Source organism: Argentina anserina, chromosome 7, assembly GCF_933775445.1.
Source record: "Argentina anserina chromosome 7, drPotAnse1.1, whole genome shotgun sequence".
Lineage (NCBI taxonomy): Eukaryota > Viridiplantae > Streptophyta > Magnoliopsida > Rosales > Rosaceae > Argentina > Argentina anserina.
Genome location: NC_065878.1, coordinates 11,197,963 through 11,222,217, shown reverse-complemented (window position 1 = coordinate 11,222,217; position 24,255 = coordinate 11,197,963). Strand labels below are relative to the sequence as shown.

Sequence of the window (24,255 nt, the reverse complement as noted above, 5' to 3'; positions counted from 1 at the left end):
GACTCACTTCTAACCCAAAATAGCTTTCAGAAGTCTCACGGTTGCCGTACGGCAGCCATTAATTTTGTCGTATTGTCGACGCAAAATTCTTAAAACTATTTTACTTTTACTGATTGAACGTGTATTGAAATATATGACCCAACTGGCATTTCATATGATCCAAGTGTCACAAAAACAAGCATAAAGAGGGGGGGGGGGAATACAACTACATGAGAACGTACGAACCGACTGAAATTAACAATTAAGTCATACGTTTTCTAACAAAAATTAACAGAAGAAATCCAATGTTTCAGAAGGAAATTAACCCAAAAATCAAATGCCATCAGGACTGAAGGTCCCCCACTATCTTACTTGACACCCAAGGTCGGATAGTGAGAAGGATCTTCAATTGGTGGGGCTTTCACGCTGCTTCGGGAGTAGTTGCTGCTAGGCCCCCCTCTGAAAGCACGACCACCACGGTCACGACCACGAGATGGGTAAGAGAACCTTTCTCCTTCAGCTGGCTTCAAAAACTCATTGATGCTGACGGACTGAAATGAAACACAACATAGCAATTTAGAAGCAACCAGGATAAGAAAAGGTGGAAAATTCTGCGATACCACAGCCAAATGTTGATACTACAAGACATCTATATTGCCGTATTATATTCAAAAAGACATGCACATAACACAAGCAACTTAAAACCCAAGGGTATGACAATAAAAACTTCAAGCAGAAGAAATACGACAAGGAACCACAAATGTAAAATTTTTATCACTGTTTTCAAAAAGAAAATTTTCCTGACGTTTCAAGTATATATTCCTAAACCAAATAAACTGCCATGATGTTCAGATAAAGATCACTCGATAATAACAATAGTAACAAAAAAGCAGCATAATACAATGTTTTGCACAAACGCCATTAATCCAAATGAAATAAGGTCAAACTGGGTTGCAATTGTACAGGTCCACTTGCAGTGGTAACAAAATTATTTGGAAAGAGTTCCTAAATATCCACAAAATCAAAACAAATCAATAGAGCATATCAATTACAGATATCGTTAGCAGTAGTACCTTTTTGGCCTTTTCTTCCTTCTCAGCAGATTCTTTCTTCTTGTCCTTATCGGATCCCTGTAAAGGAAAAAATCCAAGTAGCACTGTTAGATAATAAGTTGATGACAAGTTTAAGATGAACTAGGAGACCGACATCTCACCAATTTAATGAAGATATCATCATTTCCTTTCTTGTTTGAAAGCTGTTGCAGAGATTCAAATTCCTTGGTATCAACCTTTCTCTCTTCAGTCTTAAGTGCCTGAAGGGCCTTTCTTTTCTCTTCAAGCACCTTCTCATACTCCTCAAGTGTCATTTCCTATTCAAGAATGCAAAATAAGAAACTGGAGTCAGAATCTCTGTGTTGCATCAATGCATTCACTAGAGATAGTTGTAAATAAACTATACAAGAGTGCCTGCCAGAAATTTCTGCAGCAGAAGAAAAATTCATCCAGCAATACAATTGATAGACGGTACAGCCACATGCATTTTGATCATTTCAACAAATATCAACCTAATTATGAATTCTCGTATCATTTTTAACTAATACATGATAAATATTTTTTATCTGGTGCAGACTATCTATCCATATACCATAGGGTTTTAGCATTTCTAATATCAAAGGTAACCATCCGAGAATAAAACCACCAGATAGTAATTCAGGATATATGTTTACTTTGATAACTCACCTTCTCCTCAGGTTCCTTTTCGTCAGGTTCCTTAGCAGTAGTATCTTTGCTGCCATCTGCTGCATCCACCTCCCCCACAGGCTTCTCATCACCCACATTCTGTTCAGTTGCATCGACTCCCTCTTCAGTCACCCTAATTATTAAGAGATGAAAACCAAATAATAAGAACAAACTAACAAAAAAATAAGGCACATAAAGAACCAAATGAAAGGAGGTTATAGAAAGAGGTCTAAAAAAAATAAAGATAATTCAAGAATACTTACTCAGGAAGTTCATCAGTTTGTGATCCCCAGTTTCCACGACCAGAACCTTCACGTTTGAGTTCATTTCTGTACACAGAATAAGAGAGGTGGTGAATATATTGCATGTTTAATACATTACAGATGTAGCATACTTTAATATGAATAGCTAAAATTGTATATACCCGCGTCCAGTCCCACTACGACGATCAAAGTTTCTCCGCGGGCGCTCCTCATCACCAACTTCACCATTACCAAAGCCACCACGGCGGCCACCATGGTAAGAGCCACGAGGTCCACCATAGCTGCGCCTTTCAGTAGTTTTCCCCTCACCATCTCCCCCATAACCACGCCTTTCAGATGGCCTTCCATCACCGTCTCCACCAGAGAACCGCCTTTTAGGTGCATCCTCGAAAGCACCCTGACCAGCAGGGACTGAGTCCCGATTGTACCCACTGTTGTTCTCATTAATGGCTGAATCACGATTGTAGCCGCCACCTCCACGGCCACGCCCGTATCCATATCCACGTCCACCACCACGGCCACCTCGATTAGCTTCATTCTTTGATTCCCTCACTGCACCAAAAGAAAGCAATATCCAATTAGTAAGCCAATTAAACTCCAAATAAAAACTTTTCACGAAACACAGTTTCATTAAGATAAAAAAAAAGGAGACCCTTTTTTCCGAAGATATATAACTTGGTGAAAGTGAAAACCAAGTGTTTAACAAAACAGTAAGGACAAGAACAATCAAAACAAGTGTTAACCAGTTATCTTCAAGAGCATCTTACAATCAAACTAAAGCAGGAACATCATCTCATTCAAATGTTCATTAAATATCTCAAATGAATTGCAGAATCTCACTATTCAAATTTACCAAAAGAAATACAAAGTCCACCATATATTTCATTGGAAAACCACAACAACAAAACTCAAATCTCAAAGACACAAGCTTTCAATCAACAAGAACCCAATCACAACAACTCGCAGCATATTAAAGAATCCCAATAGCCTCAAGAGAAGAACTCACCAGCCTGAGTAGGAGGTGCAGGCTTGGAAGGCAGCTTAGCCGGCTTGGTATCCACGCCGGGCTTGGTGGGCTGGGCTTTCTTGGGCCCGGCGGCAGCAAGCTTCTGTTGCTGAGCGGCCACGAGCAGCGATGGGTCCTCGGCGTCATCGTCGCCCAACAAATCAAAGGGGTTGAGGCTCGCCATGTTCTCACCTAAAATACCCAAAATATCCTTCCTGAGATTCTGACTACCTAGCTCAATAACAATTCCATTGATACGTTGGGGTTTTAAAGAGTTAAGGGACTGAAATCGATCTGAAAGATTGATGCTTTTGCTTCTGGGGTTTGAGAGAGAGAGAGAGAGAGAGAGAGAGAGATAGATAAACCCTAGCCGCAAGAGTAGAACAGAGAAGGTGAGTAGGGGAGTGTTGGGACTAATCTTCTGTAATTCCCTATTTATATGGGCTAATGTCTCGTGTGTCTTTTTACTGGATGTTTGCCTTTCGGACTATATTATAATGGGCCCGGGTCGGATCATACGGTAAATGAGCAGTCACCCTCGCCAAGAGGCCAACTTTCCTTTCTTGTAAGATGAGATTTTTTTTTTAACTGAAATTTTATTCATCAATGCAAACTCAAGCCAAGAAAATTATTACATATCCACCAATTATCACTTATTTCATGATAGACAGAACTTCATGGCATAACACCAAAGTGATATATAGGATATATCATCTATCTAAACACGTTCACCCAATATAAATGAACTAAGACCGATGCCAACATCGACAAAAACAACAAACAAGCAAACAAAGTAAAGAAGTTTGAAATAAAATACAAAGAAACAAAACCAACATAAAAACAAAAAGGCTGACCCCAAAACAAAAGCTTACAAGGCCAAAGCGACTAAGAAAAAAAAACTAGACTTCCTCCTTCCCCTTGGCATAAGGGGTTGGAGGTTTTCCATCAAAGATGTACGTAAGCACTTGGTCACCTAAGATCGGCTTTGGTTGTGGCGGTTTTTTGTTCTTTTGACCCGGCAGACGACTTGGACCACGTTTCTTTGGCACCAATTCCACAGTAGCAAAGAGTGCTTGGAGCTTGAGCAAAAAATACCATCAGGTCGCTCAATCAATTCCAACTTTGGAGTAATTTGGAAGGTAATTCAAGTATCTTCAAATGTTTCAAAAGAGCATCATTATGAGTATTAGTGAGGGTATTCTCAATTTCTCATAAGCAATTTCTTTGGAGAATGAGTAGTCTCCCTTGAGCGCCTTGTAAGATGGGATTGAAGAATATGAATATCATGTAAATTATTTCTTTAATTTATTGCTTTCATTTCCTTCGATATAGTTTGATCCCATAAATTGGTATTTAGAGCCAGTTCCGATGATGATTTTTTTGGTCCCACCGACCTCTGCTCAGTGGCAATAGAATTGTGCGGAGTGGACAAGGTTGGGATATGAGGCTTAGTAGGATTATCGGTAAGTAATTTTATTTGTTTTGCCTTCATTCGTTGTTTGATGTTGTTATTAAGGCTCAGTGGCATTATATGTCCATTATTTTAAGTTCTTTTTGCATCATATGGTATAATTATAAAAAAAATCACTAATCTTATTTGATGTTTAGTAGTTTATTGAGGGTCAATGGTTTAGAATTTGTTGGTATTCATGAGTTTTTGTCATTAATTGATGGTAAACTGTTATTAAGGCTGTGAGGCATAAGAGGTGCATTATTTCCATTTGTTTGGCTCATATTGTTTCATTTACAGAAAAATCATTAAAATTATTGTAGTTCAGTAGCTTATGCCTTATTGAGAGTCAATGGTTCAAGATGCCAACACATTCATGGTTTTTTTGCCTTTAATTGATGGTTTAGTCACTTTAGTGTTCTTATTTAAGATAGTGGCATTAGAGATGCATGATTTGCTCTCTTTTTTTCTTCATGATATGATATAATTTCTTGAAAAATCCCTCAATACTAAAATGTGATTATTTTGGTTGATTCTGCACCCAATAGCATTTAAAGTATTATATTGCATTTGTATGTCTTTCATATATAATGTCATTACTTAATTAATATTACGGAACTGACGGAAGTAGTTGACGGGGGTTTGCGTATGGGAAAAACAAAAACACAACTAGTCTTGAGTAATATATAGCCCAAAAAGTGTACTAATAGGTAACTATGTAATTTTTTTATTATAGAAAATTACTTAATAATATTAGATAATATTTAAATTAACTAAAAACTCACTTTTTATATTTCTTATACAAATTAGAATATAAATCCAAGCCCAAAAATAAGTTGACCAAAACTGTTTAAGTAATTAATGCAAAAATGTCTAAAAAACCATTATTTTTGTGAAAAATTACCAAGCTATTACTCCAAGATCTAACAAGTTTCTCTCTTCTCATTTTTTTAGTTTTTTTTTTCAGGCAAATTTAAGTTTTTCGGCCAAACCACAACAATTTGAAAGTAAGCCAATATATAAAGTTGTTTCTTACGTCATGGGTTTTCATTTAAGTACCATATTGCATGTGTTTAGAGAAATTTTGAAATTTTGAATTTTGCTCACCAAAAACCACAGTAACAGTTAGTTTTCCAGTTGATAGTAGCAATTAGATCTATAGTGGACAGTAGCAGGTACATTCTCTAGTCAACAACAACACCTTTCAAGTCGGCAAGGTTGCTTAATAAAATAGTAACCGTTAGTTTCATAATCGACAATAGCAGTTTATTTCTCAATTGAGAGTAACAAGTAGCTTTTTAGTCGACAGTAGTAGGTACACATGTAGATGTGATATGTGGTAGTGAGAATAAATTTTGAATGATCTTAAATGTGATGGACTAAAAAGAGACAAAAAAGTAAATATCATATGACATGTGACAGCTTGTCATTCTATTGTCCTTATTTGTACATTTTAGTTCTAATTTATTTTATCAAATTACAAAGTGAGTTTTTTATAAATCAAATTGTTGTCTAGTACTTATTAGTAGTCTGTTATATTTTTTTTCCAATTACATTGGATTGAAATTGTAGCAACGTCTTACATGCTCAAAGTATTGGTATTTTGACGATTGACAATATAAAGACCGTTGATTGTCATTAAAAGTAATAATATAATGGTCGAAACTAATGTCAACATGGATGAATATCAAAATTATGAGTATAAAAGAATTTTGTGAAATTATATCACAAACCTAGCTAAATCCTAAACAGTTTTCATTATCTCCAAATTTTTTTTTGAAACCCTTGAGAAATAAGATGACCAGAAAGCTAGAAAGAGATGATAGAGCAAGAATCGCTTCACTTGAAAGCTATCTGCATCGATCTGCAAGTTGCTTGAGAGTCATGGAATTTTTCATACAACATAAATTTCATGCAAATTCATTCAAGATATTATCTTTAGTTCGGACTTTAGATCGAATAGAAGCATAGACGTCCTGCTAATTTACTCTACATGTATTAAGTGCTTCAAGCTATAGCAACAAAATCTACCTCAGGATTGGGGTTTTCTTGTGGTGAAAAAACTGAACAAACAAATTATCATCAATGGATCTATGTTAGAAGAGGAACATCGATCCAGAGATACATGGGTCTCTAACAAAGGTTATCCTGGTTTTTACTATGAAAATTATTTCCAATGTTTGCAAAACTTTGTTGTAATTCACACTTTCAATAGCTGAATAAGCATTGACTGAGGAAATCTCACAATATTTTTTTCGGAAGCTGAGAGCTCGGAGATTTATTATCGGGGAAGCTTCGAAAATTACCCTGTTGAACTCACACCATTGTTTTTCGTGAACACTAAGCAAATGAGGTGAGCTTATGACCTGATCCACACAAGAGCTTATAGCTCCAATGCATGATCACTGTTGTGAACGACTGAAACTGCTAGACTCTCACTTGAAGTTGACACTAGCGTTTGCGCTCATGAAACAGGTTAACGTAAGATTTCTTTGAAGTGCTTCATGAACGTTAATGTGAAAGTTCTGTAGAACGATAATATGAAAACTAATAAGAGAATGCATACACGTGTATAAATAAATGTAATTTATTGAATATCAAGCGCGGGGTTACAATCTTTGTGAACTCCTCTGATTCTATCTCTGTGTATGACTTGGCTCAAGGGTGATGTGCACTTGATCTTGAGAATTTGAGTTTGATTTGGATTTGATGAAGAACGAGCGATTTGGCCGCTTGATGATTCTTCGTGGACTTGAGTTTGGATTTGGATTTGATGAAAAACGAGCGATTTAGTGGCTTGACGATTCTTCGTAGACTTGAGTTTGGATTTGGATTTGATGAAGAACGAGCGATTTGGCCGCTTGATGATTCTTCGTGGACTTGAGAGACTTCGGGATTTGTCGAGAGTGATCTTGCTCAAGTGATTTTTCTCCTTCTTCTCCAAGTCACCAAAATTCCCTCATTCTCTTCATGTTGAAGAGCTATTTATAGTGTCAAAGTTTCTATTTTATAGAATATTTTAATGACATTTAAAATAATAAATTTCTTTAATTGTATAATTAAATCAATATTATTTTCTTATTAATTTAAAATTAGTTATTCTCATAACTAAATTAATCAGAAAATAATTGACTTAATTATAACCGTTAAGAAAATTTATTAATTTAATCAAATGTCTGATTACCATTTCGATCGTCAATGACATTCAATTTCCAATTAAAGTTGGAATCACGTAGCTTCGATTACGATCATCCGTTTATGTGCTGGCACGAGTTTTATTTGGATCTGCACCAACTTTGTTGACTTTTGGGCCACGTGTGCAATTTGTCGGGCTCTTGGTCAATTTAATCATTTAACAAAGATAATTTACTTCATTAAATTTCATGTGTCTACAAGTTCATATCCTACCTTCCAGCTCAAGCCTCGACATTTGATGCATCTATGTAGATAGTTCATCACTGAATAAGAATTGATTGAGAAATCTCACTTCGTATCTCTGCCTCAAGAGGCATGATACTTATTATAGTATGATCCTAAGATAGTATGTTGCATGCAAACTTGGACATATGGTAAGTACCAATTATTCTAGAAATTTACACTCCCAAAATTGTAATCTACACTCCATCTTTCCTCATTTAGTTAAAATTCTTATAAAAAGACTAAAATTAGGTAAGGACAAAATTTAGAGTACCTACAGAGTATAGAGGAGTGAATCGTAGAATTAGGAGTATAAATTGAAGCTCCCTAATTATACTAGCTTCGGCTATATCACATTCTAGAAACAAACTGATTTTCAAACTCACAATTACTGCCACCAGTGTTATTATATTGCGGTCTCTTTTACCTGCCGATGAATGTCCTACATCCTAAGTCTAATGCTTCTCGAATTCATGTGTTTAAATGGCATCTGATCCTGGTTTTGTAAAATATATTTTGATGCTCCTATTCAACATGGAAGGGTTGGTTTTATCATTAGAGCTAAAACACCAAAGGGCATAAACTTTGATATATGAACTAAGCAAACTCGAGCCAAATACAAATTCTTGGTGATGAAAGGAGCTGAGGAACTGACCCTGAAGGCCTGAATTAAGTGAATTCCGATTTTTATTCACGGATGCATGCATAATCATGAAATGTAAAATGAGCCAAGGCGGAGACGAGGGGTGAGATTAAGTAGAAGTAAAATCAGGCTAGGGATCAAAAACAGAAAAATCTGTTTGGCTGACCTATGCCTCTTTCATCACTAGGAAGATGAAGATATCGAGAGGAATTTAGGGGAAAGAAAAACAGAAGGGAAAATTATATGGTGAAGACGTGAAATAACGAGTAATAAAGGTGAGTGATAGTTTATCTCAATCTAGTCCTACATGAAATCTGGTGGCTCAATTTAGAAGTCCTGGACTTAGGATTCCTCACGGAGAGTTCCTTTTAAAAGTACAGTTCAATTGCATCTAATATTAACTTGACAGTAGCTAGTGATTTAGAAACAGGAATTGAAAAATATCTGACAATGTTATGAATGTTTAATATGAGCGGCCAACAACATGAACGAATGAACCACCTCGACCACAAATACTGAAAAACTGGAGCATCTTGCAACACATAGAAGCATTCTGTTTTGCAGACATTCCGAAATTCACCAAGCACTCCCATAATCATCCAAATCTAAATAACAAAAAGTTGCAACTGTCAAATGATTTGCCTACATGGAAAGTCAACTCTATCTAAAAGCATACACAATGGTGGAATGCAACAACTTGTGGTGGTCAACTCATATAGGCTTGATCTTGAAGTGAAGCGAGATGAGCGAGAACACAAAGCACTTCAGATCCTGAAACACATAAAAACAGTATAAAAAAGAGATCCATTAGTGATGATGTTCACTGTTGTCACAACACATGAACAACACAGATCCACAACCCAGCCGTAAAATAAATCATGTTGACATGCTGAGATAACTACAATGTCTCATCTCGGAAATAGAAGTTCCACAATGGACTTATCCATGCAGCAATTGGGGAGCTACCATATATTATTCTCCCCAGAAAAGCGATTCACATTTACCATGAAAAGGTACATCCGGCTCAATAAGCAAACCTTACGACATTGAACTTTAGATTTGAAACAACTCTCAAGGCAACAATTCTATAGAACAAAGTCAAATAGTGCAGCAGTAGCTTACAAATATTAATATGCTATGTTGGACAAGACTGCCAACTAATACTAAATGGTTGCCATGCATATCCAATATAATTCAGGAGAAAGAAAAACATATTCTAAAATCATAAAAGGAGTATTAACTGACCTGAATAAGATAATAAAAGATGCTAAGACCGCATATCCAATATAATTCAGGAGAAAGAAAAACATATTCTAAAATCATAAAAGGAGTATTAACTGACCTGAACAAGATAATAAAAGATGCGAAGACCTTCAGGATCTTTACTCCCCTGGACATCAACGAGGGATCCAATCTTTGAAGTAGTGAAGGAGATATGCTCGTTCCCCATTACAATCTCAAGCTCCTGCCGTCCAATACGGTCAGGTTCAGGCCAGTTCTGATCATCCTCTTTCATGATCTAAACAAAGGCAAAGATGCACCCAATTAGAAAAGCCAGGCGACAGGGATACTGTATGAGACATAGTACAATGACAAACCACTCACAGCCATGATCAAATCTTAGAAAAAGTAAGTTCACAGATTCAACCAATTTGCAGGAATAATCAACCAACGATTAAGTGATGACAACAGTCCAGGAATACAACTAATCTAATCTTCTAATCTTCCACCATTTCTCAGCAACAATACAATTAGTAAATCATTTGGGAAGATAAGTTTTTTGGAAAAGAAAATCCCGAAGCCAATATGAATATAAAAATGACAGTGAAAACAATACAGAAACCTTTGGCCAAAATGAATTGTAGAAAAGAGAGTATCTAAATGTTTAGGGGTTTTCAGGTGTAGGAAATTAACTTCATTATAAATTGTGAGCATTCTCTATACAGGTCAAGGATAAAGCCCCCAATAAAAGTATGATTATCTTACTTGTGTCACTTTTAACTTTGTTATTATACCCACAAAAATCTCATCTTTTTGAAAGGTTTCTCAAGACAAAAAAATAATAGCGGGAGCAACTACTCAAATTGTATTTCATCATACAGATGTAAGCAAATTCACAATCTCAAAATGAATTTAATGGGCCATCGGAACTACTTAACCACAAGGATGGTAACTTTTGTGGCTTTCATGTGCAGTGTTCATCTGCAAGTAGCATCCACATGAGTTGGAAATCAACAGTTAAAAAAACATGTCCTTATCATTCCAATTCACAATGATCCTTCCAGTTTTCCACAATCCATAATATATTAAAAAAATCTCATTCAATAAGCGTGGAACAGTAGAACCTATATTTTTCCATACTATATAGAAAAACATATATCAACTTACAAAATTAAAATAGTCAATTGACTGCAGTGCATTCATGGTCATCAAACTAGGGAACTTAAAAGATCTTTACCAAACAAACCAAACTTATTTTCCCATAAACCTAACAAATAAAAGAGTCCATCTCCTGCAGTGCAAACATGTTCCTCAAGTAACACAATTTAAAAGATCTTATCCAAACTCACTCAGGCCTTATCCCTTAAATTACACGGTATAGTAACAGCAATCCAAAGCCTATAACTTAGACAATAACCTCATATTAACAGATAACAAATCAATAGCCATTAAAAACCCTCTAATCCTCTAACCCCCCCCCCCCCCCTAAAGATCTCATTCAAAATTACATTTAACACTCCTTGCTTCCACCCTGCCTCCCCACAATAACCCAAAACCCCGAAAGTTGACTAGCACCAAATTCTTCTCCACCCTATCAAATTCTCCATTCACAAATCAAAACAACACGCAACCCCTCAAGATCTCCCTAACCAAATTCAAAACTAGCCTCCAAGACAATGGTGCCCATGAGCTCATACTAAGCCAAAATCTCAACTTTTCCACTACCCAACAAAATCAAACATCCCCCTAACCAAACACAAACCCTAATCCACAAAATTAAATCAACAAAAATTTCATAAACCCTAAAAAACCTAATCAGAAATATAAATAGCGAAGGGTCCGGAGTAGAAACGGACCTCGCTCTCAGTAATGATGCGGCGGCACTCTCGGACGACGGCGGGGGTGACGTAGACCTCCTTGCGGATGATGGTGTCGTTCTTGTAGTTGGAGTTGTTGGCGTAGCGGAGCTTCCCGTCGGGTCGGAACTCGAACTCCAGGAACTCGTGGCCGAACTTGCCCTTGTGGCCCACGTAGTACCGAAGGTAGAACTCGCTGTTTTCTTCTTCTCCGGCCATGCCTCTCACTCTCTCTGCTTCTCTCAGAACGATGGAGCGAGTGAAGAACTAGCCTAAGTATAGAGGAAGTGGGGGGTATATAAGGGTCGGTTCTTTACGAGGATCCGGGTCGGGTTATTTGTAAACGGGTATCTAATTTATGGATTTTCCCATGTTCTTAATTAAACTGGTATCCTTGCTCAAGTGGTTCATTTGACGCACATTCTTTTTGTAGGGTTCAATTGTACAAAACATTCAAAATTCTAATTGTTACTCTACATGAATTTTAATATTAAAGATCTGACAATTCGAAGTCATTTCTTTCACTCTTTATGTATCAAATTGTTACTCTACATGGGGTTTATAAAACATTCAAAATTCTACTGTGCACCACTAGTGTGAGTTCCATCCCAGTTCAAAAGGAAAAAAAAATTGATCTCAATCTTTATATTTTGTTGTCATTTACCTTTTGTACTTACAAAGTGTATTTGATGTAATTCAGTCGTTATTCGAGAAGGTGTGAGTGCTTATGTCCATCTTCGTGCAATATCTTTCACTCTACCCTCATCCTATATATCATTGGCTGACCAAATGTTGAGACCTTTTGTGAAACTAGTTTTTAAGGGAATTGAGGCCGGCCGGCTAGCTTAAAAGACCACAGGTTTATAATGGAGGGCCAACTCAGATTATGTCATTCTGATATACGAATGAGATTTGAAAACATAAAAAAGATTCCAATTTCAATTTGAGTTAACAATAATTATTTTATAAACATAAAGGATTCTACCCTCTTTCATGTATGCTCACACAAAACAAATTACACCACGCACATGGTCAAATTATTAAGAGTCCAACAACAAAAGCATAATGAATAGCACTGCCTCCTCCCTAGCACATAAACGCAATCAAAGTTGCTAGCACAAGTGGAACCCCAACCAAATTCATATGAAGACTACTCGCTGGTGAGTTATTGGGTGGTGGCGGTGGTGGAGGCGGCGAGTCATTGTTCGAAGGAGTTGTGGCGGTTGGTGGCGCTGGGGTGGTGGTTGGTGTCGTTGGCGTGGTGGTGGGTGGAGCCGGCGTGGTACTTGGGGTGCCAGCCGCTACAACATCGACCGTAAGCTTCATGCCAGCAGAACAGTGACCTGGGGTAGGGCATATGAAGTAGCGTGGACCAGCTTTAGAGAGGGTGATTTTTGCGGGGCTATCGCTATAGTCCTCGATAGAATTACTTGAACTGCAGCTGTTGTAATTTGCTGAGGTTACCTCATCCACCTCATGGTTACCGACAAAGGTGAACACTGGCAAATTTTATGGCAACATTCTTATGATTAGTATGTGAAGCTGATGAGCACAAGTACGTGTATGAAAGTTGGTGATCGTAAATTTTAGTACAGTTGGAGAGGTTCAGGATGTTTAATTACCAAGAGTGTCGCCGACGGTGAAGGTTTTGCCGGAGGCCCAAGCGGCATAATCTACACCTGACTCCCAGCCCTTGGTATCACCAACAGTGTGCTCAACTCCAAAAACAGCAGCCGGAGCTGCCACGATGAGTATAAGGAAAGCTACTGCCAGGGCCATTTCTATATCTGAGAATGCTTCACGGATCAGAGAAAAGAGGGAGAGAGTGGGAATGTGGGATAAGTGTCTATAAGCATGGAGATGTAATATATAGGCCAAAAACAATTATATAATGCGAAGTGGAAAAGTCATGCACCTACCACGACATGTTTATTTTGTTAAGGTTCATAGAATACCACTTTTTTCTGAAACAAAAAGATTTATATACATAGAGACAGACTAGCATTAGTTGGTGTGTGGACTTGGTGGTTCTCTCTTTCCTTAATATTAAGGGGTCTAGATAGAACTCTACCTGCCAGACCGCCACCCCTTTTTTCAGTACGTATTTTCAATTCCGGCCAGCTCTTTCTACCTACTACATATATAATTCCTCGTGGAACTGATTGAAGAATATTGAGACTTCGAACAGATTATGAGGCATTCAGTGACTTTCTTTCTACCTCTCTTGCTCCAAAGTCGAATCTGTTTGATTTAGTTATAAGGATAATTAATTTTAAATTAATTAAAAAATATATATTAATTTAATTATATAATTAAATAAATTTATTATTTTAGTGTTATTAAAATATTCTATAAAATAGAAGCATTCACACTATAAATACTCATTCAAACATGAAGAGAATGAACTTGAGAAGAAGAGAGAAAATCACTTGAGCAAGATCACTCTCGAGAAATCCCGAAGTCTCCCAAGTCTACGAAGAATCATCAAGCTGCCAAATCGATCGTTCTTCATCAAATCCATATCCAAACTCAAATTCACGAAGAATCATCAAGCTGTCAAATCGATCGTTCTTCATCAAATCCAAATCCAAATCAAACTCAAATTCTCAAGATCAAGTGTACGTCACCCTTGAGCCAAGTTACATACGGAGATAGAATCAGAGGAGTTCACAAATATTGTAACCCCGCGCTTGATTATCAATAAATTACATTTTATTTGTACACGTATCTGCACTCTTATTTGTTTTCAGATTCTCGTTCTACAAATTGGCACGCCCAATAGGACATTTTTGGTCTCTCATCTCATTCTCTGAAGAAGTTTTCAAATTCTTTGTGTGATGGCTTCCAAGAACAACCAAGCCGTTCCATCGACGAAATTCAAGTCCACAACCGCGAGGTTAAGCAGAGAGGTCGTGCCGGTCAAGAAGTCCAAACAAACACCCTCCAAATCAAAGAGTGAACCGATTGCCTTTGTCACCCGGAGCGTGGCTAGAGCTTAACCCACAACATTTATGGCACTTTCTAGTAAGCCTCGTCAACCAGTAATCACATTGGAGAGCTTGGGAGCAATAGAGCATGCCTCTGAGAGTGGGAAGAAGCAAACGTCAAAACAGAAGGAGCCAAAGGAGCAATCTCTTCTATCCGTTCATGGTGATGGTCATATCCTGAAAGACGTTTTCTTTGATGACGAATCAAGCACGACATCATACCATGGAAGTCCCAAAGAAGATGGCGATAAATTTCATTCTACGGTGCATGAATCCTCTTCTGACAATGCGCAGGTCTTGGTGACGGGGACCTCCACAATCGAGGAGTAACTCTCCAATCTGTTGAAGATGGTTGAAACGCTTACCCGAACAGTTGAAGAAAAAGACGTGCAAATCGCTGAACTTTATAGCAAGTTAGAAGATCACGATGTTGAGAACTTCACCAAAGGGTCACCTGGCAGGAGCAAAGTAAATGAAAAGGGAGAAACGTCCAAGAACGATGGCGACTCGCTTAGTTCCTTATCACTCCAGCAATTGCAGGACATCATCACCAACTCAATTCGGGCTCAATATAGAGGTCTTTCTCGTGACTCCCTCACTTACTCCAAACCTTACACTAAGAGGATCGACAACTTAAGAATGCCGCTGGGGTATCAGCCACCAAAGTTTCAACAATTTGAAGGTAAAGGGAACCCAAAACAACACGTCGCCCACTTTGTGGAGACTTGCCGTAACGCATGGACAAAAGGCGATCACTTATCAAGCAGTTTGTTCGCTCGTTGAAGGGAAATGCCTTTGAGTGATATACAGACTTAAAGCCGGAGTATGTTGACAGTTGGGACCAAATGGAGCGGGAGTTCCTCAATCGATTCTATAGTACAAGGCAAATGGTGAGCATGATGAAGCTGACTAACACGAAGCAAAGGAATGATGAACCCGCAGTCGACTACATCAATAGATGGCGCTCACTTAGCCTTGATTGCAAGGACCGCCTGTCAGAGGTGTCAGCCATTGAAATGTGCATCCAAGGCATGCACTTTGATTTGCTATACATCTTGCAAGGAATCAAGCCTCGTTCTTTCGAAGAGTTGGCTACTCGAGCCCACGACATGAAGCTAAGCTTGACAAGTCATAAGGGAAAGAATGAGTCTCTGGTTGACCAACGAAAAGACAAAGTCTTCGGAAGCAGATTTGACAAGGTTATGAAGAAGCCTTCTAGAGAATCAATGGTCATAAATACTGCACCGATTAAGATCTCTACACGGAATAAGAATGAGTTCAATAAGGTGGAATCTCCTCGAACCTACGATAGGAGTAAACGCATGTTGAAGGAGATGGAGCGAAAGACGTACCCGTTCCCAGACTCTAATGTGGCGGGCATGTTAGAGGATCTGCTCGAAAATAAGATAATAGATATTCCAGAGTGCAAGCGTCCAGAAGAAATGCATCTTGTCAACGATTTGAAGTATTGCAAATATCATCGCCTCGTTAGTCACCCTATAGAGAAGTGCTTTGTTCTCAAGGATTTGATAATGAACCTCACCAACCAAGGGAAGATTGAGTTGGACGTTGACAACGTTGCTGAAGTCAATTGCACTGCCTTAACATTCGGGTCGTTTGAGTCAGTTCCACTCACTTTTCACCGATGAAATCACCGTTTTGTTTCACAAAGTAGGCGCGCGAACATAAGAAGACCAAAGAAGTTAAAGAATGTCCTGCTTCCACGCCTATCCTCCAAGTTGTCTCTAATGCCGATGATGAAGGATGAAGATTGGTCACCCGAAGAAGAACTCGCAAAGGTATGATGTCAAAGTCAAGTGTTAAAAGAAAAATGAGGTGTTGAAACAGTTGGAGAGTCTACCTTTCCAACTTAGCCTCTCTGACTTGATGCAATTGCCAAAATCAACGAGATGCGCACTTGTGGAGTTGCTTATCGACGTAGGAAAACACTCCACGAGCATAAAGGAATGTGGCGCATGTGATGCATATTGTGATACCATTCACTTCATAGATGATGACCTCCAATTGGGTTCTAAGCCACATAATCGATCTCTTTTTGTGACAGGGTACATGCGAGAGCAGAAGTTGAATCGCATGCTCATAGACGGAGGGTCAGCAGTAAATATCATGCCCAAGTTAACCATGTCTCAACTCGATATCAACGTTGATGAGTTATCAAGGAGTCGTCTCATGATCCAAGGTTTCAACCAAGGAGGACAAAGAGCGATAATAATGATCAGACTAGACATGGATATCAGAGAGCTAAAATCAAACACCTTGTTTCATGTCATCGATGCAAAGACCTCGTACAACTTGTTGTTGGGACGACCATGGGTACATGAAAATGGCATCGTGCCATCCATTTTACACCAATGCTTCAAGTTATATCGCAGAGGTGTGAAAACCGTGGTAGGAGATACCAAACCATTCACAGAAGCTGAATCATTGCGGATTCTAAATTCTACACAGATGAGGAGTCAATGAAAGAAGTCATTCCGGTCGGAGTACCCTCTACGGGGAAAGCCGCTAAAGTTAGGGAGAATGATGCCAAATCAAAAGACATCGAACTTCATGGTGAAGTGTCGCAAAAAGTCTCATCTGAAGTGGAAACATCGTATTTGGAAAGAAATGCCAGCCATGCCTTTCTGGTCATTCGCTATGTTCCGAAGTCTAGACGAAGGGAGGGGAAGTCTCCATTTGTGGGGGACAAAGTCACAAGAATGTCCACGAAAATTAAAAAAATGATGATATGAAATTGTTGAGGGAGGAGTCAACATTGCCATTAATAAAGGTGAGCAACCGAAATGTCACAAAGCAGCCACTAAAGGCGTTTGTCAAATTAATTCAAGGAAAGACAGAACATGGATCGCTGCCTAAGAAAAGACCAAGTGAAAGGTTTGATCCTAACGCATACAAGCTGTTAGAAAATGCCAGATACGACTTTGGTTCATTAAGCAAATAGGACGACCAAGCTGCATTAAAGATGGCGCATGAGCTCGATGAATCACAAAAGAAGTTAAGAGAGCAAGAGGCAACAATTGATTCTTCTAAAGCTGGTCTCGGTTTCATTTCGAGCAAGCCAATCAGAATTTCAGGAAGAAGAAGGGTGGAGCGATCCATATTAGTGTCGAGGTAGTTGAAGAGAAGAGTCAAGAGGTTCAGTCAGCCCCTCGCATTTCGTTGTTCGATTGCATTCATCCAGGTTCCTGAAGAGCAACATCTGAACGTATTGAAAGATCAATCATAAGGGCGTCGGTTTTTGACCATGTGAACATGAGAGCAAGTAGAAGTTCAGTCTTCAATCGCATCGGTAGTACAACCACTCGGACTTTCGTATTCAAAAGGATGTCAAGTTCAGACCAAGATAAGAAAGATTCAAACCCCATTCCGCGAAATCCTGCATTGGAAATGATCCAAGCACCTAAGGAACGACAAATATGCAAGAGGAAAATGACTTGTAGTCGAGCGGAGAGAAAAAAAATCTGAAGTCTTATCCCGTCACGCATGAAGAGGCATTGTGTGTTGGAAGTGGATTCCACAGATCAACTCAAAGTGAAGCAACATACCATCATATTCACTGGCCAAAAAGGAGATAGCAAACTCGATAATGGCGGTGAGGATGACATTTTCCAAACCTCTTATCATGTCACGGTGGCAGAAGCAAATGCCGTAGATGAAGACGATCATGAAGATTTTGAAATTGAAGTAGACGAAGCTTCTCCAGAACTTGAAGACGGGGGGGCAAGCCACTATGGACGAACTTCAAGAGATTAATTTGGGAATAGAGGAAGACCCAAAACCTATTTTTGTGAGTACGTCTTTAAGTTCCGAAGAAGAAAAAGAATATTTTGATCTATTGCTCGAGTACAAAGATGTCTTTGCTTGGACGTACAAAGAAATGCATGGCCTGGATCCAAAGGTAACAGTTCATCGACTTGCTGTCAAACCGGAGGCTCAACCAACCAAGCAAGCACAAAGACGCTTTTGAACAGAACTTATTCCTCAAATTGAAGTAGAAGTAGATAAGTTGATTGCCGAAGGCTGCATTAGAAAGGTTGAGTATCCCAAGTGGATCGCAAACATTGTTCCTATCGAGAAGAAGAACGGATAAATCCGTGTTTGTGTAGATTTTCGTGACTTAAATGAGGCATGTCAAAAAGATGATTTCCCTCTGCCAATCATAGAGCTCATGGTGGATGCGACAACCGGGCATGAGGTTTTTTCATTCATGGATGGATCATCAGGTTACAACTAGATAAGGATGACCTTTGAGGATGAGGAACTCACTGTATTTCGAACTCCCAAAGGAATTTATTGCTATAAGGTCATGCCATTCGGGTTAAAAAATGCCGGTGCAACGTACCAACGCGCTATACAAAAAATTTTCGGTGGCATGTTGCACAAGTATGTAGAATTCTATGTTCATGATATGTACATTATGGCAGCCACAAATTCTTTCTCAAAGTGGCAGAGGCGATACCGCTGAAAGAAATAAAGAAATAAAATGTTGTGGACTTCGTCATAGGAATCATTATACAACGCTGTGGTATACCACAGTGCATCATCACAGACAACTTCAAGTTTCGAATACCGCAACATAAAAGTTGAGCAAGAAATTCAACTTCAAGCTTCACTTATCTTCTATGTACAACACTCTGGCAAATGGTTTAGCAGAAAATGCTTTGTAACATTCTGAAGAAAACTGTCAGCAAGAGGCAGAGGGATTGACATGAGAAAACTGGGCGAAGCTCTCTGGGCTTATAGAATGACCTATCGGACAACCACAAATACTACACCTTATTCTCTCATCTATGGTGTCGAAGCCGTGTTACCATTAGAGAAAGAAATTCCGTCATTGAGAATCGCTTTGCAAGAAGGTCTCACAAATGAGGAAAATGTCAAGTTGCGCCTTCAAGAGTTAGAAGCTTTGGACGAGAAAAGGTTTGATGCACAACAAAACCTGGAATGCTACCAAGCTCGGATGTCACACGCCTTCAACAAAGGTTTCGACCATGGTCATTTCAAGTTGATGATTTAGTTCTTACTGTTCGAAGACCTATCATTATGACGCACAAGACTTGCCCCAAATTCAAGTCAAAATGGGATGGTCCTTACGTCATCAGAGAAGTATACACTAATTGAGCTTACAAAATTGTGACGGAAGATAGTTTGAGGATCAATCCCATTAACGGAAAATTGTTGAAGAAGTACCATGCTTGAAAACGTCAAAGCATGTTTCAAGTTTGCACGAGCCTAAACTGCACAAGACAAAAAAAATGCTCCACGCCTGCATGAGCTTAAAACTGCATAAGGCACTCAAAAAATAAAGAAACCCTTGAACTACGTGATGACTAGATTCCTTCTTTAGAAGGGTACGTAGACAGCTTAAGAATAACAAATCTTAAGTTCAGTCACACTAAAATAAAAATAAAGGTTTGTCCATCAAAATAGGAGCATCTTTGTCATAATGTACATACTTCAGCATCAAAACGTCTGAACTTAGCTCGTCGCTGCCTGACTTGGGCAATCGGAAGCTGGCTATTTGATGGTTCACTGCATAAGTTCACTACAAGATGAGAGTTGAGCTGCCATAGAATGGAGCTTTAAAAGCAACTGGTCCGGTAAGAGAGGGATATACGGTTAAGGTGGTGCCATCATTTTGCTCATCTTCAACATCGTCGAGGATACTGATTGTCCCGTCCGTGAAACCCTTGAGAACCGCCATGCTGAATTTGATGCGTAAAGCCTAAAATGATTTTATTGAGTGTTGTCAAGTCTATGAAATAGGTCGTTTACGTTCTTCAAACTCGTGAAAGCCGTGATGGTGAATGTGATGCGTAAAGCCTAAAACGCTTTTATTGAGTGCTGTCAAGTCTATGAAATGAAAGTAGTCAAGCGATTAGGTCGTTTACGTTCTTCAAACTCGTGAAAGCCGTGATGGTGAATGTGATGCGTAAAGCCTAAAATACTTTTATTGAGTGTTGTCAAGTCTATGAAATGAAAGCAGTCAAGCGATTAGGTCGTTTACGTTCTTCAAACTCTTGAAAGCCGTCATGGTAAATGTGATGCATAAAACCTAAAACGCTTTTATTGAGTGCTGTCAAGTCTATGAAATGAAAGCAGTCAAGTGATTAGGTTGTTTACGTTCTTCAAATCCACCAGAAATCAACTCGTTTCTAAAACAGTCAAAATGACTATATCGACCGCGACTCTCAAATTGTTGTCAAAATCCTACAAAAAAAGAGAGTCAAAATTAGACTATGAAAAAGAAGAAGTCAAAATCAGACTATGAAAAAAAATGTCAAAATCAAACTATGAAAAAAAAGTCAAAATTAGACCATGACAAAAAAAAAGGGGCATTAAAACAAGAGTGGAGCCAATGGAGCCGATTGGAGCCGAATGGAGCCGAATGAGCCGATTGTAGCTGATTGGAGCTCAGCCCGTAGCCCACACATAGACCACTCACACACTCTCCAATCTTGTCCCCTTGTTTGCTCTCTCTCTCTCTCTCTCTCTCTCTCTCTGTATTCAGTTTTCCTTGACAACCATTTGGTTCTCTGGCACTTCACTCAGGGCAACTCTCCCCTTATCTACCACCTTGGTGTCCTTACTGTCCCCAATATTCAGTTGACTTTTCAGCAATTTCTTAAGCTCCCTTAGACTCTTAGCCTCGAATTCCTTCACATTCTCCTTTGCAACATGATCCTTCTTCATCTCAACTTCCTCAAGGTCCTCATCCTTGTCCATCTCAGTACTAGTGTCCAAGCTTTCCTCATTGTCATCAGAAAAGTACACTGCCGTTTCTGGTCTCTTTTTGCCTGAAGACTTTGCTGAAGTTGGACGAGGAAACTGAGTTGGAAGGTTAACCGGCAAAGGTGAAGATGTTTGAGTCACTTCTGCCTTAGCAGTTTCAACAATCAAGCTATTCTGAACACTTTGCTTTTCTGATTCATCCTCACTAGATTCTTCTTCAGTGATGTCATCATTTGAGTCTTTCTCTTCACTAGATTCTCCTCCAGTGCTTTCATCATCAGAAGCTTCTTCTTCACTTGCTTCACTGATATTATTCATGTTATCCTGAAGCTCAGATGAAGCTGCATCCACCAAATAATCTTTAGAGCCCTCGTCCTCATATTCTCATTCGGTGCTGGAACCAGATTCAAAATCAAATTTTCCACTGTAATCACCCAACGCCTCAGTCTTGGGAGCCTCTTTAGGCTCTGGTATGGTGGAAGCCACATTCACATAAGAAGTTTTGTTTGCCAGACTCTTAGTAGGAGTGGAATTGAGAATTGATGAAATGAGCTCAACACTATTCACAGTAGTTGGTGGTTCATTTACTTGTGGCAGTACAGATGGAGTAGTAATAACACCATCAGACTCTTTGCCAACTACCGCATCATGTGCTCCTTCATTACGAGGTTCCTTATTAGCTGAGCTCTCTTCACAAGATTCATCCATAACCTCTGAAATCATAATGACATCTGAAGCTGCCTTTAAAGTAGGCTCCTCAGATTCCGTTCTCGAACCCTGCATTGGACCCTCTTCCTGCACTTCAGTCACATCCATCTTGTTAACCTTCACCAGAGTTTCATCCACAACTTGTCCGTTTGAATTTATCTCCGACAACACTTCACTAGCATCAATTCCGTTTGAGCTTCCCTCTGATACCGTCTGCATATCTGATCCCTTAACAACTGAGCTCTCAGATTGCTTTGAGCAATCCATGGTATCTGCAGAATGTTCATGAATGCTAGAAGCCATGGTGTTATCCTTATCCAGGCTCATCTTAGACATGGTCTTCCCCAACAACCTCACTGACCGCCGGGTGCTTATACCACACTGCACAGAAGTTGTATCTACTACAGTCTCCGTCGTCTGGCGAGCTGAAGCAGTTGCAACCCTCCTCCTGGTGCTTGGAGCAGCAGGCGTCTTAGATGGAACCTCAGCCTTTTCCTTGTCCACCTCTTCACCAATTGTCTTCTTCGTCGCAGAACAGCTAGTGGTAGTCCTAGCCGCAGTACGAAAGACACTTGCTGATCCAATCATGATTTTCTCTGGAGATTGGTTCATCAACTCTTCAAGCCCTTCAACATGTGGAAGAGCCGAGAGAGAATCGGCCACGGCGACATTGGTGATGTTAGCCGGGATTCCGTTATGCTTGCACAAAGCCTGGAGAGCCTTCCTGGTGAGAGTGTGGAAATCCATGGGTGAACAAAACAAGCTGTTTTGATATCAGAGAAAGTGAGAGGCGGCTACCGGAGAGGGAAAGAGAGCTGGGGAAAGTGAATGGTCTCATAAAGACGGAGCTCAATAGCAATGGGCTTCAATGTTCCCAATGAGACAGAACTCGTTATGGTCTCTGCCATTGTTCTCTACTTTTGTTGTTGTCTTGTTGAAGATGAGATTGATGATGAAGAAATTTGGTTCTTGTTGAATCACGCTGCTACTTATTTGTGAACTAGACAAGTATGATGAGTGCTTTACAGACTGTGACAAGGCTGCTGAAAGAAGAAAAGATGCTAATCATGTATTTTAATCAGATGGGTTGGCCTTCATCATTACCCATTACTGATAAGGAATCATTTGTGAAAAGAAAAAAAAAGTTCTCCACATGGAAGTGTGCTGTCGATGAGAAAAAGATGCTAATCATGTATTTTAATCGGATCGGTTGACCTTCATCATTGCCACTACTGAGAAGGAATAAAAAAAACTGCAATGGATGAATATTTGATGTCCAATAGTTTACTCTTACGACCTGGACTTGAAGAATTTCTTAATGATACTCAGAATGAAGGAATACATGTTGTCATACTGGCATCCTATGGTAAAAGTGGAGATAAAAAAAATTACTGCGAAATTTGCGGAGCCTCGAAAGCTAGCTCCACAAATTCTCAAAATCAAAGTGCATACTTCAAGTAGCGCTTTCGCACGTGACGACGACATGTCTGCAACACGATTTGAAGTTAGGTTATTTGTAGACACATAAAAATTAATGAAGTAAATCATCTTCATTAAATAATTAAATCGACCAAGAACCCGAAAAAATTGCCCACGTGGCCCAAAAGTGAACAAAGTTGGTGCAGATTCGAATAAAACTCGTGTCAGCACATAAATGGATGATCGTAATCAAAACTACGTGATTCCGACTTAAATCGAAAATTGAATGTCATTGACAATTCGAAATGGTAATCGAACATTTGATTAAATTAATAAATTTCTTAACGGTTATAATTAAATCAATTATTTGAATCTGTTTAATTTAGTTATAAGAATAACTAATTTTAAATTAATCAGAAAATACATATTGATTTAATGATACAATTAAAGAAATTTATTATTTTAGTGTCATTAAAATATTCTATAAAATAGAAGCCTTGACACTATAAATACACATTCCAACATGAAGAGAAGGGACTTGAGAAGAAGAGAGAAAATCACTTGAGCAAGATCACTCTCGAGAAATCCCGAAGTCTCCCAAGTCCACAAAGAATCATCAAGCTGTCAAATCGATCGTTCTTCATCAAATCCATATCCAAACTAAAGTCCACGAAGAATCATCAAGCTGTCAAATCAATCGTTCCTCATCAAATCCAAATCCAAATCCAAATCCAAACTCAAGTCTACGAAGAATCATCAAGCTGCCAAATCAATCGTTCTTCATCAAATTCAAATCCAAACTCAAGTCCACGAA

General features: G+C 38.9%; 4 protein-coding genes across 9 annotated transcripts in view; all 4 read right to left on the bottom strand.

Moving 5' to 3' along the window:
- Window positions 1-178: 178 nt before the first annotated feature.
- LOC126803036 (RGG repeats nuclear RNA binding protein A) overlaps window positions 179-24,255 on the bottom strand; it is a 64,788-nt gene continuing 40,711 nt past the window's right edge. For 2 of the 6 annotated variants that reach the window (XM_050530780.1, XM_050530781.1), the window contains exons 2-8: window positions 2,988-3,218; window positions 2,143-2,533; window positions 1,982-2,047; window positions 1,719-1,851; window positions 1,193-1,348; window positions 1,053-1,109; window positions 180-530 (exon numbers count right to left, since the gene is read on the bottom strand). In XM_050530780.1, coding sequence (XP_050386737.1) covers window positions 348-530; window positions 1,053-1,109; window positions 1,193-1,348; window positions 1,719-1,851; window positions 1,982-2,047; window positions 2,143-2,533; window positions 2,988-3,171 — 1,170 coding nt within the window. In that variant the 5' untranslated portion in view covers window positions 3,172-3,218 and the 3' untranslated portion in view covers window positions 180-347. Of the gene's footprint in view, window positions 531-1,052; window positions 1,110-1,192; window positions 1,349-1,718; window positions 1,852-1,981; window positions 2,048-2,142; window positions 2,534-2,987; window positions 3,219-24,255 lie in introns of all 6 variants that reach the window. The other 4 variants (XM_050530783.1, XM_050530778.1, XM_050530785.1 and 1 more) reach the window with 3 other exon arrangements.
- LOC126803039 (protein mago nashi homolog) lies at window positions 8,941-11,829 on the bottom strand. Its single transcript, XM_050530787.1, has 3 exons — window positions 11,575-11,829; window positions 9,840-10,016; window positions 8,941-9,268 (listed from the first exon to the last, which is right to left on the bottom strand). Exons 1-3 carry the CDS (start codon window positions 11,791-11,793, stop codon window positions 9,209-9,211), a joined length of 456 nt encoding a protein of 151 aa, XP_050386744.1. The 5' UTR covers window positions 11,794-11,829; the 3' UTR covers window positions 8,941-9,208.
- LOC126803038 (uclacyanin-2) lies at window positions 12,495-13,400 on the bottom strand. The gene is made up of 2 exons (XM_050530786.1): window positions 13,197-13,400; window positions 12,495-13,073 (listed from the first exon to the last, which is right to left on the bottom strand). Exons 1-2 carry the CDS (start codon window positions 13,351-13,353, stop codon window positions 12,661-12,663), a joined length of 570 nt encoding a protein of 189 aa, XP_050386743.1. The 5' UTR covers window positions 13,354-13,400; the 3' UTR covers window positions 12,495-12,660.
- On the bottom strand, window positions 21,090-22,811 carry LOC126802545 (uncharacterized). Its single transcript, XM_050530190.1, has 2 exons — window positions 21,749-22,811; window positions 21,090-21,655 (listed from the first exon to the last, which is right to left on the bottom strand). Exons 1-2 carry the CDS (start codon window positions 22,767-22,769, stop codon window positions 21,090-21,092), a joined length of 1,587 nt encoding a protein of 528 aa, XP_050386147.1. The 5' UTR covers window positions 22,770-22,811.

What these genes read in the sequence shown, in the direction of transcription:
- LOC126802545 (XM_050530190.1), bottom strand. Translation starts at nt 22,769, where the DNA reads ATGGATTTCCACACTCTCACCAGGAAGGCTCTCCAGGCTTTGTGCAAG. An exon ending in TCCCAAGACTGAGGCGTTGG is followed by an intron (nt 21,656 to 21,748) that starts GTGATTACAGTG and finishes TGGTGGATGCAG; the next exon opens with CTTCATCTGAGCTTCAGGAT.
- LOC126803039 (XM_050530787.1), bottom strand. Translation starts at nt 11,793, where the DNA reads ATGGCCGGAGAAGAAGAAAACAGCGAGTTCTACCTTCGGTACTACGTG. An exon ending in GCATCATTACTGAGAGCGAG is followed by an intron (nt 10,017 to 11,574) that starts GTCCGTTTCTAC and finishes GCCTTTGTTTAG; the next exon opens with ATCATGAAAGAGGATGATCA. An exon ending in TCTTTTATTATCTTGTTCAG is followed by an intron (nt 9,269 to 9,839) that starts GTCAGTTAATAC and finishes TATGTGTTTCAG; the next exon opens with GATCTGAAGTGCTTTGTGTT.
- LOC126803038 (XM_050530786.1), bottom strand. Translation starts at nt 13,353, where the DNA reads ATGGCCCTGGCAGTAGCTTTCCTTATACTCATCGTGGCAGCTCCGGCT. An exon ending in CACCGTCGGCGACACTCTTG is followed by an intron (nt 13,074 to 13,196) that starts GTAATTAAACAT and finishes AAAATTTGCCAG; the next exon opens with TGTTCACCTTTGTCGGTAAC.